Below are 15636 nucleotides of genomic sequence, written 5' to 3'. Positions count from 1 at the left end.
GCCATAGCTAATTTTATATGTGTAGTATTGTTAGTGTGTGTGTGTCTGTATATATGTAAACACACACATGTATAGGCACACATTCACAAGGCTACGTAAAAAACGGGACAGGCCAGATATAAAAGTGAGTGTAAAGTCGTTAGTCCTTCTTTTATGTCTGACCTGTCCCGGTTTTTGCTCCTCAAAATCTGGTCACCCTACACTTACTTGTCCTTTCCACACCACGCTGAGGGTCTCCTCACTTGGTATAAGACACCATTTAGTAATGGTGCAGTGTTTCAGGACCAGCGGTTGAAGACGTTTTTTTTTTTTTTTTTAAGTTATGGGAACTGTTTCTCAAATTAAAAAAAAAAGTTTGGGAACCTCATTCCCAACAGATCCTGCCCGCTTCAACCACTGCTCAGAGCAAAAATTAATGTATTCTTGTGGCACGCTGTAATCCCAGTGGTGCCCGTAGCTGGAGTGACTGCCTATTGGCATGCAGCCACAGTTGCTCCTAGCTGGTTCTGGTCTATTTAATATGTCCCTTTCACTGATGTGGTACCGAAGCACGGTGCAGCCCTTGTCCACTTTCCCGGTGGCCAGGCTTGTGTGCATGACTGGGAGTGCATGTTTGGAGTATGACCTGTGTGAGAAGCGTTAGGTCTTCAGTTCCTTATCTGGGCCTTAGCCAGCTGAGCCCATGAGCACCCCCACATTTCAAGTAGACCTTTCAAAGGCCCCAGAAGCATCGGGATCAGGACCATGAGTATGGATGACACCATCAACTTCTGTACTGTCACTGGTCAAGTTTCAAGATTTCATTGCATTCATCACCTCTGTGTTTTTTCACGAAAAAAATGTAGTGGCATCAGGCAACTCCCAGAAACACTCACGTCAATACATAGACTTTCTTTTGGGACAGAGTGTGGAAGAGGATAAGAGAGAGATTAAAAATACTGAAGCAGACTTTGTCAAACATGGAGCTGGCCTCGCCACCTGAAGGCGGCTGAGCTTCCAGACTTGATTTTGTTTCAGCAGCAACATTTGGTGATAGTTAGGCAACAGTTCCCTCATTCCACCCCGCAGTTCACGCCTGTCCTACCACTCCAACTCCTTTTCCCTGCAATAGACGTGAGTTCTCCAGAACATTTTCTTCTACTCAGAATCTCTCACATTCAAATCCAGAGTGTTTAAGAAGATGCATGACCATAGGGATGGAATAAATTGCTCTAAAGGTTAAACAATTTTTATGATTTGAACTTCAAATAAATACACAAAGCAACAGAAACAAGTATATGTCAAACAAATACACAAATTATAAATTATTTTCTTTAATTCACAGACAAAAATCGAAATTATAATTTTAATAGAAAGGTTGGGTTTTTTCAGGATTTGGCTTTGTTTCACAAATACAAAGTTATATGTAGGGGCACTGGAATTATGGGACAGGAAAAGGCTAAATTATGTGGCAGGAATGAGTAAATTATGCGTCAAGAAAAGGCAAATTATGGAGCATTATGTGGCAAATTTTGCAATAGTATTACTTCATTATTTCAGCATTTTTAACCTTGGTAACACTCTGTGGGCATGTGTTGCACCCCTTTAGTACCATTTTAACATCCAAACATAACAATATGCAAAAGTAAGGTGACCAGACCAGCTTTGCACAGGGTCTTCCACTTCGCTGCAACACTTGTTGTCTCATTTTTAGTACATTTTGAATCAGTTGAGGTGAAATTAATGTTTTTTTTTTTAATCTGCCCATTATGCAGCAGATGATGGATTATGTGGCAAATGCAATAAATCTATAACTAGGCTAAAATCGTTGCACCGGCACAATCGCATAATTCCAGTGGCCCTGGCTATATGCTATGCTCCACTGTGTCACTTTTTTTTAGGTTGAGCGTGCAAGCACTTCGACCTGTTGTAAGTATTGGGGGCTTTTAACCATGCCCATCATTTTCACTCGTTCCTGGGCTTGCCTTTCAAAATCCCTTGATCACATTTGTAATTGCTTTACGTTTGTCCCGCCTTGGGGTGGTTTTGGTCCCGCCTTGCTGACTGCCCCTGTTAAATGGATAGTTGCACAACTGCCAGCCAATATACTTAAGCGTGGGTGAACTATTTCTTTTCTTTTGTCTCTCCCCTTCGTGCTCCATGGTAGCCATGGCACTCGCAGCACAAACTCCCTCAGCGATATAGGAGTGCTTGTGACATTGTTCACATTGTTACCTAATCAGAGTAATTTCTTTTGGCTCTCCCCGTCCCTCTCCATAGCTTTCCCAAAAACACTTATAAGTGATAAATGCTTTACTAAAAAACATAGAAATCTTCAACACTGCTCTCCCGGCACAGCGGGAGAACCAATACTACAATATTCACTGCACTTGGGAAAAGTTGCCCCATAATGCTTTGCAAGCATTCTTTTCCAAAACATTTTTGCCCATAAATCAGCCTGTGGTGGTCCTAGGACAACGGGATCACCACCAAAACGTTCAGCATGGCACACTCTTTCTGTTTAGGTCATCTCTAGCTCTCTACACTAAGTTAGTGGGGACCCCAAAAGACTATCCCCTCCCGCCATTCAGTCTCTTTTTAAGCCCTCTCATGACTGGGACATTTTTTTTAAAGCTTGGAGTAGTTTGTGGTCTAAGGGCCTTAGTATTGCAGTAGGCCTGTATATCCAAAAAATGAGTAATGCACTACGCCCTTTAGGGGCTAAATATATGGTTACACTGCAATACTTTCAGTAATTTTCTTTTCATGTGGTTATGCTCTATAGGGGCTGACTATATGCTAGCATGACCATGTTTCTTACAAATGCTATTTTCATTGTGGTGTCCTCTAGGGGCTGTTCTGGGCATTACAGTCTAATGCCAAACGTTTATTTCTGATAAAGGTTTTATTGGGTTTATATGATAATTCTATATGTTTTATTAATCTCTCCTTATTGTAAGTATGAGCATGATTCAGGCCAACTTTACCCCTTAAGTGCGGGCGTCGGCCACTGGCCGACGCCTGCACTACCTCCCTGGTGCGGGTCACGACCAGTGGCCGACACCGGGGAGGGGGTTTGAAAATCCTCGGGTGCATTGCACCCGAGGATTTTCTTTTCATTTTTTTTATCCCTGGGAGACACGGAAGAGCTTCCGTGTCTCCCCCCGCCCCCCACCCACCCCTTTGTGATGTCACACTATTGTTTTCCCCATCAGAGCAGGAAGCGGCCGTAGGGCCGCTTCCTGCTCTGATGGGGAAAACTGCCCCAAACGGCCTTCCCCACATTCGGGAAGGCCTCGTATGAAAGGGGAGACTCTCCCCTTTCATACGAGGCCTTCCTGAATGCGTTTCCTGGCCCCCGATCGCAGCACAGCTGCAATCGGGGGCCAGGAAACACCACTAGACACCAGGGATTTCACTTTTGGGTGGTCAGCCCCCCCCCCCTCCCCGGGGGCCATATTTTTACATTTTTATGTTGGGGCCCCTCAGGGGCTAATGCTTTTTTTTTTTTTTTTTTTTTTTTTAAATAAGGATATTGACGGGGTCGCCCATAGGCAGGGCGACCCCCTGTGGGGCCATATTTTTCAATGTTGATGTTGAGGCCCCGGGGGGGGGGGGGGGGGCGATCGCGCCACCCCCAGGGGCTAATTAAAAAAAAAATTAAAAAAACAAAACAAAATTGACAGGGGGTCGCCCATAGGCAGGGCAACCCCCTGTGGGGGCAATTTTTTTTTTTAGCAGTTGTAGGGTTTCCCTGGGGGCCATTTGGGCCCCAAGGAAACCCTACAACTACCAACAGAAAAAAATACAGATATATTTATATAGATATATAGATATCTATATAGATATATATAGATATATATCAATCCATGTAGATAGATATGTCTATCTACATGGATATATCTATAGATAGATCTATATATATATATATATATATATATACAGAGAGAGAGAGAGAGAGAGAGAGAGAGAGAGAGAGAGATATCCATGTAGATATATATATATATGTATCACTTTTGTCAGTGCATGTGTGGTTTCTCTGGGGGCTGCAATTGGCCCCCAGGAAAACCAGACCCACATATAAAAGTGATCTATATATTATATATATATATATATTTGCAACCAGTTGTCTTGCAGTTGCAGCTTGCGTCTTCAAAGCAGTGCACATACTTCAACTGACGCATTTCAACTGTAGCTTTTAGGCAGCAATAAAGAAGTCAAGTAAGTCTTGTGATTATGTTTCTGCTACAAAAGGATCAGACTTTTGTCTAGTGGCAGTTTTAGTGCCATAAAGAAGCGCAGAAGGTTTATATGACTACTGCAAAGAGCAAATCTGTATTTTATGTAAATAGCTGAGTACATTTGTAAAGTCAGCCATTACCTGCGCTATAATACAAATGAAATGTATGTGCGGGTGGGGGGGCGGCTATGGAGAGATGAAGAGCACGTTTGCTGGGTGGTAATGAGGGAATCCCAGGAGGAGGACATGGGAGTGGGAGCACCAATAATGATTGTTGGACTGGGCGCAGGAGGTGCTAAAGACTGTGACGAATGATATGTGACAAGGTGTTTGAGTGTCTTGAAAGAACGTGCTGATTGAGGGAAGAAGCGCAGGTAAGGTGGCCTCTACTGTTGCACGTATCACACACACACACCAGCAATGTTGTGACTGTCTATGTAGGCTAGTGTTTTAGAGCAACAGTTTAGCCAATAGCAGAGATGGCATCTTGATGGATGACTGCTGCTGACGTCACTTTAGTTATAGAGGATAGCTCTGACATAGGATCAGAGACTGAGATAGCAGATACTGAGACAGCATCTGAGGGATAGGACAATGGCGCAGACTCTGGGAGTGATTTTTCAGTTGGAGGAGTACCATTGGATAACTCCTTCCAGTAAATTGTGAGGGAGGTGATGAGGGCAGTCCTGTTGTCCCTTCGCAAGCACAGTCTGTGCAACAGGGCAATAGTGGGTTAGCCCAACCCAGAGAGCAGGTGAATGCAGGGGCAAGCACAGAGAGGGTGCTCTCTTGGGAGCTCCCCAATTTAGTTCAGCCCAGAATTTCACTGCCCAAATTGTATTGTGGAGACATCAAAATTATCTATCACAAAACAAACTGGTTTTGTAAGGCAGGCACCTGTGTTTTTGGTCCTGGGTTCGGCGGCTATTTAGGGAAACATACTAAACCCAAACATTTCTGGAAACTAGACATCCGGGGGAGTCCACAGGGGTGAGACTTGTGTGGATTCCCCAAAGTTTTCTTACCCAGAATACCCTGCAAAGCTGAAATATTGAATACAAACTCTATTTTTCTTGCATTTCTGTCACACAAACTACAGGAATATGCTGCGATCCACAAAATTCCTACCACCCAGTGATTCCTCACCTGTCCTGATAAAAACACTACCCCACTTGAGGTGCCTATGCCTAGTGCCTGCGTAAGGAATGGATCACCCCAGGGTCAACAGTTGCCTTATGTAAGTACCAACATTGACCGTTGTGTGATCTATTCCTATTGCGGGCACTAGGCCTACCCACACAAGTGAGGTACCATTTTTATCGGGAGACTTGGGGGAATGCTGGGTGGAAGGACATTTGTGGCTCCTCTCAGAATCCAGAACATTCTGTCACCGAAATGTGAGGAAAAAGTGTTTTTTTAGCCACATTTTGAGGTTTGCAAAGGAGTCTGGGTAACAGAACCTGATCAGAACCCCACAAGTCAGCCCATCCTGGATTCCACTAGGTGTCTAGTTTTAAAAAATGTTCAGGTTTTGTAGGTTTCCCTAGGTGCCGGTTGAGCTAGAGGCCAAAATCTACAGCTAGGCGCTTTGCAAAAAACATGTCAGATTTCAATGTAAAAATGTGATGTGTCCATGTTGCCTTTCCTGTCGCGTGCATTAGGCCTGCCTACCCAAGCAAGTGAGGTATCATTTGCATCGGGAGACTTGGGGGCACACAGTATAGCACAACAAGTGTTATTGCCTCTTGTCTTTCTCTACATTTTTTCCTTCCAAATGTAAGACAGTGTGTAAAAAAGACGTCTATTTGAGAAATGGCCTGTAATTCACATGCTAGTATGGGCACCCCGGAATTCAGAGATGGGCAAATAACCACTGCTGCTCAATACCTTATCTTATGCCCATTTGGAAAATACAAAGGTTTTCTTGATACCTATTTTTCACTCTTTATATTTCAGCAAATGTATTGCTGTATACCCGGTATAGAATGAAAACCCATTGCAAGGTGCAGCTCATTTATTGGCTCTGGGTACCTAGAGATCTTGATGAACCTACAAGCCATATATATCCCTGCAACCAGAAGAGTCCAGCAGACGTAACGGTATATTGCTTTAAAAAATCTGACATTGCAGGAAAAAGTTAGAGTAAAACGCTGAGAAAAATGGCTGTTTTTTTCAGCTCAATTTAAATTTTTCTTTTTTTCCGGCTGTTATGTTCTGTAGGAAAATCTTGTAGGATCTACACAAATGACCCCTTGTCTACTTTTCAGAAATGCTTAGCTTTCCGGGATCCAGTATTGGTTTCACACCCATTCCTGTCACTAACTGGAAGGAGGCTGAAAGCACCAAAAATAGTAAAAATGGGGTATGTCCCAGTAAAATGCCAAAATTGTGTTGAAAAATGTGGTTTTCTGATTCAAGTCTACCTGTTCCTGAAAGCTGGGAAGATGGTGATTTTAGCACCACAAACCTTTTGGTGATGCCATTTTCAGGGAAAAAACCACAAGCCTTCTTTAGCAGCCCTTTTTTCTCATTTTTTTGAAAAAAACAAAATTGTATGTGTATTTTGGCTAATTTCTTGGGCTCCTCCAGGGGAACCCAGAAACTCTGGGTACCTTTAGAATCCCTAGGATGTTGGGGAAAAAGGACGGAAATTTGGCGTGGATAGCTTATGTGGACAAAACGTTATGAAGGCCTAAGCGCGAACTACCCCAAATAGCCAAAAAAAGGGCTCAGCCCTGGGGGGAAAAGGCCCAGCAGCTAAGAAGTTAACATCCTTATTAAACTATTACTGTTTAAATACTCTAGATATGGTTGGGTGACCCTTCTAGTTTGTCTCTTGTTACTCCTCCGTGGCTGCCTTCTTTTCAGAATTGTTTTTAGCCAGCCAGCAACTCTGATGGTGGGGTGGTGAAAGTGGTATTCTATTGGAATTAGCGTGGCAGATTTAATTTAGGGTGCTAAATGGCAACATTTTCATTTTTGGCTACAGTTAGAAGAAGATAAATGGAAGTGCTTTAGTTATATGCAGGGCCACTGGAATTATGTGGCAAACAAAGACCAAATTATGAGGAAGGGTTGACCAATTTATGTGGCAAGAAAGTCCAGCTATGAATTTACAATGCTAGTAACTCTAACTCAAGCAAATGCGAGACCCATTGCATTGTAAATGCTTGTTTGCCTTGGGACCAGTGTGGTGGCACCTGTTGCACAGCACTGGATTAATCTATTAATATTATCACGTTTTCTAATCTAGACAGTCCCGGACAGTGGACCCACTGACTAGGAGTCATAGACCCCCCATGGGTCCGAGGACCACAGGTTAAGAATCACTCCGTTAGAGCATTGGACAGCCTGCAAACGGAAGACAAATGAGTTGGCACAAGTGTGGCACGGTGGTTTCATTTGCTAGATGCACCTGCCTACCCACAATCTTTCCTATCACTTTGAGATTCAGCAGGAGGCGGGATGGGCAGGTACTAGCAAGCGAGGCAAGCCTTTGTCACCAGAGGCAGAGTGTGGTAGGCTAGACAGATGCTGGCTTGGGGAGCTGCCTCCTGTTACCCAAGAGGCAGAGTGCCGCGGCTGGGCATATTATGACATGCACATCAGACTTCCTCCATTAAAGCTGAAGGTCTAACATGATTCCCTCCTTCCAGGCAGCATTTGTGAAAGAGAGAGCAGGGAAGCTTTTAAAACCAAAACTGCACACAGAAAGATGATCCAGTGCTGTGACCATATTACTCATTTGTAATAAGTTATTACAAGTGAGTAGTGATTTAAGTTTAGTATTACAGTTGTATTCTGATGTCAGAATATTCATGTAATAAGAAAATAATTACAGGAGTTTCCTCTAATAAGAAAATCATGTGTGCCTGTCATACCAGTAGTTCTCCACCTTTTAAATAATATTAATTGTTAACAGAAAATGCACTCTAAACACATTTTCAGTCGTTAAGCCCTTATTTTTTCAAAAAAGCTATAAATAAGACTGTAGATTACTACTCCCGGGAGAAGATATTATGCATGTACCAGGTGGCTAGTGAGTTTTTCACTCCAAGTGAGTTGAGATGGTTCCATATTACTAATTTTTAGGTCGAGCATAGCAGCATGCAAGCGATGCTTTTTCCGACGTGTGGGTATGTATTGGGGCTTTTAACCACGCCCACCGCACGTCCATCACTATCACTCGTTGATGGGCTTGCCCTTCAAAAATCCTTTATTTTTGTTGGTAAATGCTTTATGTTTGCCCCTCCTTGGGGCGGTTTAGTTACCGCCTTGGACATCGCCCCTGTTACATGGCTAATTGTACTTTTGCCGATACCTTTGACTGCGGGCGAACTTCTTTTTCCTTTTGTTTGCTGCTTCACGCTGATGCCGTGGCGCTTTGAATCGGCTCGCTTATATGAAACTGTATTACTTTTCAGTTTATGTGGCAAGAAAAGTCCGGTTAGGAGTTTACAACGCTAATAGTTCTAACTCGAGCAAATGCGAGACCCGTTGCATAGACCTTCGGCATAAATCTTAATGCATTTAAATGTCCTGCTTTTGTAATTTGTGTCAAACTGAACGAATTCTACCAATATTGTGTGATGTGTGCGCTTTTCACTCAATTTTCTGTATTTGATAATTTCTGCTCAGTCTATTTTTGTTTCTGGCTTTAACAACCTGTTTTACAAAAGTCAGTTCTTGTTCGTAGAGTTAATGATACTCTTTCGTAATGTTTAAAACGTTCCTAATTTTCCAGGAGCACAAAGTTGCCCCCATACCACACTGGCATATAATACATGACCTTCTATCTGATTTTCATTTCAATCTGGCTGTTTATTTCCTGTTTTCTTTCTATAACCGGAATTGCCAACGAGGCGTTCATTGCAGACTCCTCTGAGCCTTGCTTCGCGGTGCTTTTTGGAATGTAAAGGACAGAAGGCGTGTTGTTGATCAGTTCTTTGCTGCTTTTTAGGGCAGGGACGTGTAAGACGTCTGCGTGAAAATCTGGATTTTCCAGGAAGATTATTGCATATATTAAATTTTACCATTTGCCAAACAGGAATTAGCCCGAGGGGAGGAAACTAAGGCTCCGATCTTGGCAGATATTCAGTTGTCTGAAATCTTCAAAGCAGCGACGTGGCTCTCTGGGCATTCACTCCTTGCGTGCAGTACACACATTCACAAGAAGCTGTTGCATACATCTTGGTGCTTCACAGAGGGTACTAATACCCAAGTGACATGAAAGTGTTTCAAGTTAGCATCCATTTAACTAAAAATATACTGCTTGCTACTCCGTGCAAGGCAGGCAGCCCTATCAAAGGATTAATGTTGCAATAAGGCAAGTTACTTTCCTGTGGCAATGGGTTCACATTTGACCCTTGCAGATTATCATAATAAACACTGTAGTGCAAACAGACTATTTTTACATTTTCAAAGGACTGTTTTACAACGTGCAAAAGATGTTAGAATAATGTTTGGTAAATTGTAAATGCTACCAAGCTACAAAATAAATATTTCAGGAAAGTAACTTTTACTTAACGCTCCATGTAGTGTGATCTGTAAAGAGACACTGTCGGTTCCTCACACTCAAGTTCTGTCTCGACTAATTTTGGGTTTTGCAACAGCCCACCCTCTGCCTTCAGCTGTTTGCTGTTCAATTCACATTGTAAATGTGCAACATAACTTCTGTATACAAACACACACAGCCAAAAACAGTTCCACAGTGTGCTGTGTAGTCCAGTTCCAATGCTTTACTTCTTCCACTATTACCCATCACATACTGAGGGCCTTATTATGAGCTTGGCGGTCCCATAACAGGACAAACTTGCGGGGAGGACGCCACCGCAATGGCAGTGGCTTCCCCACTCGAGCATATTACAATGTTCCCGTCAGGTTGGCCAGCTGGATCATTGTAGTACGCGGTTCTGCTGGGCTGCCTGGCGGGAACAGGGCTACGATATTGGTCTTGGCTCTGGCCAATAGGGTAGCACACAGCACCTTCGGAATGTGCACTGTCTGTAAAAGAGTTTGTCTGTGGTGTAGACTAGCCATCAGGGCAGGTGCACCATAGGTGGATGCCCAGGGCATACCCTGGTTCTGTAAGTAAATGTGCTGTTGCATGTGTGTAGAGTTGTCCCTGTATCTGATGTCTTCAGAGGTGGTTGGCAGTGACACCTGCTGCCCAATCCCATGTTGCGCTGGTGTGTTTTAGTTGGCTCCGTAGAGTTTATGGCAACAAGGGTGCTGTCTTTCTGGACCATGCCGCTTGTGCTCCCATCAGACCCCGGGCTGGTTAAGGTCTTTACTGTGTGCTGTTGGAGGACTGGTCTGGTGACAGAGTAGTAGCTTAAGTTGGCAATTTGTGAACCTAGAGCTTTCACTTTAGTAGAGTGGCCAGGTCTTCTCTTTAGATATGGGACTAAGGGCCAGATGTAGGAAGCCGTTTGCATGGTGCAAACTGCGAAAATCGCAGTTTGCGCCATGCAAACAGCCTTATGCGATGCTCATTCACAATTTGCGAGTCGGTACCGACTCGCAAATTGTGAATGTGACTCGCAAATAGGAAGGGGTGTTCCCTTCCTATTTGCGACTCGCATCGCAATGCAGAATTGCTTTGTGACCGCGAATGCGGTCGCAAAGCAATTCGCAGTTACCACCAGTGTCACACTGGTGGTAACTCATTCGCAAAAGGGAAGGGTTCCCCATGGGACCCCTCGCCCTTTGTGAATGTTGCCCAAAAGTTTTTTTCAGAGCAGGCAGTGGTCCAATGGACCACTGCCTACTCTGAAAAAACGAAACCAAATGGTTTTGTTATTTTTTTTATTTTGCAACTCGTTTTCCTTTAAGGAAAACGGGCTGCAAAATAAAAAATAAAAACTGCTTTATTTAAAAAGCAGTCACAGGCTTGGAGGTCTGCTGACTTCAGCAGGCCACCATCCCCGTGAGTGCAGGGACTCGCTATGGGGTCGCAAAATGCAACCCACCTCATTAATATTTATGAGGTGGGTCTTTGCGACCCCATAGCGAGTCGCAGACGGTGTCTGAGACACCGTTCTGCATCCGATATTGTGACTCGGAAATTGCGAGTCTCACCGACTCACAATTTCCGAGTCGCAATATCGGAAATTCGTACATCTGGCCCTAAGTGTGGTGCTCTGATCCTTCCCCTGGTCAATGTTCCGAGCCCACGTCCCCGCTTCTTTTGTTTCTCAGCACCCCCATCCTTGCCCTCTGTGCTTCCTGCATGCCTGGGTCTCATAATCCCATCTCCGCTGCACTGTGTTTTTTCCTGATTTGCTTCATCTTGAGGTTTCTTTCCCTTGAATTTTAGATAGTCCTCGTAGTCTTCCCAGTCCCTTCTTATTCCTCAATGAGGTCTTTAAATCTTCCATTCTCCATGCTCACCGTATTTTGCTGCTCCGTAATGTGATGGGTTATTCATTGGTTTGAGTGATGCTGAGTCAAGGGGCGCTGGCTGGGGTTGGTGTGAAGGGTGAGTGTTCAGATCTGTGGCAAAGGCACGGATAGCATAGCAGGGCTGCAGAGCGGGACATTGTCATTTTAGAACTGATGCTGGATGGGGAGAAGAGCTTAGGCAATTATAATTAGAACATGAATTTGAAATGACATATAGTACTGTTGGCGTGAAGCAGACGCCCTGTATTCTGAGCTCATTGGAAACTGGGCTGCCCATGGGAAAAGCACATATGGAGATCAGACTGCAGCCATCTGACTTGTCTCAATACATTAACAAACATTGAGTCAGCAAACACCATGCAATGGTTGCCCCCATTTCACTTAGATGCACCTGGGACAAGCAAACCTGCCGTGCTGGACCAGCCTGCTGGGCAGGAGTGTCCATGACCGCTTGCCTCTGGAAAACTGCTGATGCTCTGAAGATAGTCTTATTCATATCTGGTACAGGTGTCCGTGGAGGCTCATAGTCCATGGGCCACCATGAACCACAGGCAAGGACAAAGTAGGTGGACTTGGATTCTGGGTCCACCCAGGGTTCGGCCGGGCAAGGAGCTCACTCATGCTCCTCTTGTGACAAGGGCTTTCTCTCACAGTTCATTGCACTCTTAACTCCCACTCAGCCCTCTTCCTTCCAACATGTATTCACTACCTCTCAGATTCCTGTTTTCATACTCAGTTCTGTTGCATCATCCTTCTAACACATTTCTCACTCATACTTCATACTCAGGCACTCCACTTATTCTCAACTACTTTCACTGCCTTCTCTCTCACACATTCTGCTCACTTAAACTCCTGTCCTGGTATTTAGGAGCTTCCCACTCGTGGTGTGAACACTGCACCACAGCCACTATTCCTGGTTGCTCCACCCAGACTGAAGTCCAGCAGGGGTGTTCACGTCCGGACCACTAGCTTCACTACCAGCCCTGCAGCAGGTGCAAGTTATTCTCCTGCAGACTGACCAGGAGGCATGCAGTCATTTCCTGGTGCTGCGCCCTGACTGCATGTCCACCTCTAGCGACGACCTCAGGACACCGCATGCACCGCCAGTGGGGAAAGAAGCTGAGTTGCCCGAGAGATCAGCAGGGGTACTTGGTAGAGGGCAGTGTGGTGGAGCTCAGAAGCAATAGAGGGCAGGAGAGGGACAGGGACACTAGGAGGAGGAGCAAAGCATTGCAGCTGAATGATGATGTCACTGACCACAGCGTACTAAGTCCCACATTATGTTGTGACATTATTTCCTCTTGGTACCATCTGGGTCAACAACCACATTGCCCTGGTCTCTGCTCCAGGTCCTGGATGACCTTGGTCGACCTCCACTGCTGTTCTCATTGTTGTGAGGAGATGATGGTCAGGTGCACGCGCCTCAGATGCTTACTGTCACATGACTCCTTAAGAGACCACCATCTTCAAAATGTATAGAACATCTAATCCTCAGTGAGCCCTCCAGATGCAGCCCTGCAATGGCAGGTGGGAGTAGATTCCATTGAGGTAGGCACTGACTGCTCTGGTGTAGTGTGCAGTGGTGATTTTAAGTGATTTCCATTTTTCAAACAAGCAGCACAGTGTTAGTGGGGGGACACAAGCGAGCACAGTCCGGACCGTAAACCTTAAAACTAAAAGACATCTCCACAAAGGTGGGGCCCTTGAGGGTCAGCTTAGAGCACATATCTCACCCTATACCATAAGCGAGCAAGGTCCTTGGGGTCCCTTGAGGGATCTTCTGATGTTTTGTGGCTTTTAATGCAAAAGAATTGTCTTGCTGCCTGCTCATGTCCTACCAGTGGAGTTGGAACAATTTTCAGAGTGAGGGTGCTGCTACCTCTGTTACATCACTGACATCATAGAGGTTGTGATGAATCCAAGTGCCTCACAAAGAACAGGTGTAGCAATGAGCCATGTCCATTCAGCATGAGAGTGGTATGGGTGCAGTATGTGACTGGTAGTGTATTTTGGAGCATACTGTCGAACATATATCACTAAAATCACTAATACATGGAATGGTATAGCACTGTCATTTACATACAGACCATTTTCCATTGAAAGGGTCACTATATTTGCAGAGATATGCGGTTCTACTGATACAACTGTATAGTACACAAATGATAATGTCTGGAAAAGTAAAGTGTCTTGACTTGTGTGATTTCTCTGACTACTATTAAAATCTTTGTTTCCATCACACTTAAGAATTAAAAATGTGTCTCATTTGTGCTTTTCTTACTGCTGATACATTCTCAACTATTTGTTCAGTTCATTTACGGGTATTTACATTTTATTGTGTGTTAGAAAAAAATGCCAATCTACAGCCTTTGTTTTCACACTCCCTGTACCCCAGCAAGACTGTTCCATAGTTCACTTCGCAGTTTGTTGAAAGTATAAGCAGAAATTTGTTAGAAGACATAGCCTGACATCTCACCTTTATATATATATATATATATATATATTAATTAAGATATAAACAAACTTTAAAGGCATCTTAAATGCGGAGTCACCTTCTGAACAACAGCATGGTTCTGCAGAACCCCCGCGCCCCCTCCTTCCAGCGCCCATGTGTCCTGACACCGCAGGTGAAAGAATCTAAACTTAATTTGCCTTGAACTGATGTGAATTTTGTCCTTTCCAGGGTACATCCCTAGCTATCTGGATAAAGATGAACCGTGTGTTGTGTGCAGTGACAAGGCCACAGGGTACCACTACCGCTGCATCACCTGCGAAGGCTGCAAGGTAAGCTCAGGACGGGGGGACAGGGTACATGCCACGGGGAAGGGGGAAGCTACTGTGACTGCCGCATCACCTGCGAAGGCTGCAAGGTAAGCTCAGGACGGGGGACAGGGTACATGCCACGGGGAAGGCGGAACGCTACTATGACCGCTGCATCATCTGTTAAGGCTGCAAGGGGGTAGAAGGGCAAATTCTGTGGAGGTACCAATATGCAGCATTACCACAGTGGCATCACAATAGCATCACCAGAGAACACTCCAAGTTAAACTGCCAGAGGGAAAGAGTCAGTACATGTAAGAATTCTATATACACATGCCACTCCCTTCTAGCCAAGACATGCACCTTCTCATCTCTACATAAAGGGTGCCATTTGTACTCCTTGTTGGGGCACTAATGACACCCCTGCTCAGTGTGGCATTATATCCCTGTTCATTGTACTCCCTATATACAGCAGAGCATTCACCCCCTTATACGGTCTTGCTACAGTAAATTGCTATGTCCCCCACACGAGTACTTGGGGTGAAAGTGATGTCTGATGATGTACTCCAAACCTCTTGTTGATATTTCTTAAGCAAAGAATTCTGGAAAGAATCTGATAACGTTGACAGTTTACTTATTTTTGAGGTTTTCTGTAGCGCTGCATGCCATCATACGATACTTCAGAGCATCCGAAGATTGATAAGAATCTGAGTAGTGTGACAATGAAAAAGTTAGAATCTATATAACGCCATAAAAGCCACAGTTTAATTTCCTTAAATCGCTAACCTCTTTTACAAGAGTTGAGTTACCGGTGGCCCAGAACACTTCTATTATCTGGCCTTTCTGAACTGCATGTAATGTGGTTCTACTCTTAGGTTTGGTTCAATTCATTCCCAGCCCCAGGCCCTGAGCACCTGGAACTTACTCCATGTGTTGCACATTTGACAGATCATTGGGCAATGAAGATTGTCACTGGCGCCATCGTGAGCTGCCTGTTATGTAGCTATCCTGATCCTTTTAACCTGTAGGTATTTTGGACAGTCCAGAGGAGCATGAGTAGTTCTTTAAATTGTGATTTGCTGTGGTCACATGTTCACAGATTCAGGCATGTTGTGGCCACCTAATCTTGAAGCCCTTGCAGTCTGTCAATGAGTGTCTTGGGCAGTCCACTGTAGATGAAGTTACAGTAAGGGAGCTAGGCGTGATATCACCTCTGTCCAGTGATTGGTGCTGAGCGACTGGAAGGTATTCGGGAG

General features: G+C 44.5%; 1 protein-coding gene across 1 annotated transcript in view; it reads left to right on the top strand.

The window, feature by feature from the left end:
• The window catches only part of THRA (thyroid hormone receptor alpha), a 678981-nt gene that overhangs the window by 615377 nt on the left and 47968 nt on the right, over window positions 1–15636 (top strand). The window contains exon 6 of the mRNA XM_069237417.1: window positions 14304–14404. Within this exon, the coding sequence (XP_069093518.1) occupies window positions 14304–14404 (101 nt within the window). The remainder of the gene's footprint in view (window positions 1–14303; window positions 14405–15636) is intronic.

Source organism: Pleurodeles waltl, chromosome 6 (genome assembly GCF_031143425.1).
Source record: "Pleurodeles waltl isolate 20211129_DDA chromosome 6, aPleWal1.hap1.20221129, whole genome shotgun sequence".
Taxonomy (NCBI): domain Eukaryota; kingdom Metazoa; phylum Chordata; class Amphibia; order Caudata; family Salamandridae; genus Pleurodeles; species Pleurodeles waltl.
This window is presented reverse-complemented; position numbering and strand designations above follow the sequence as displayed.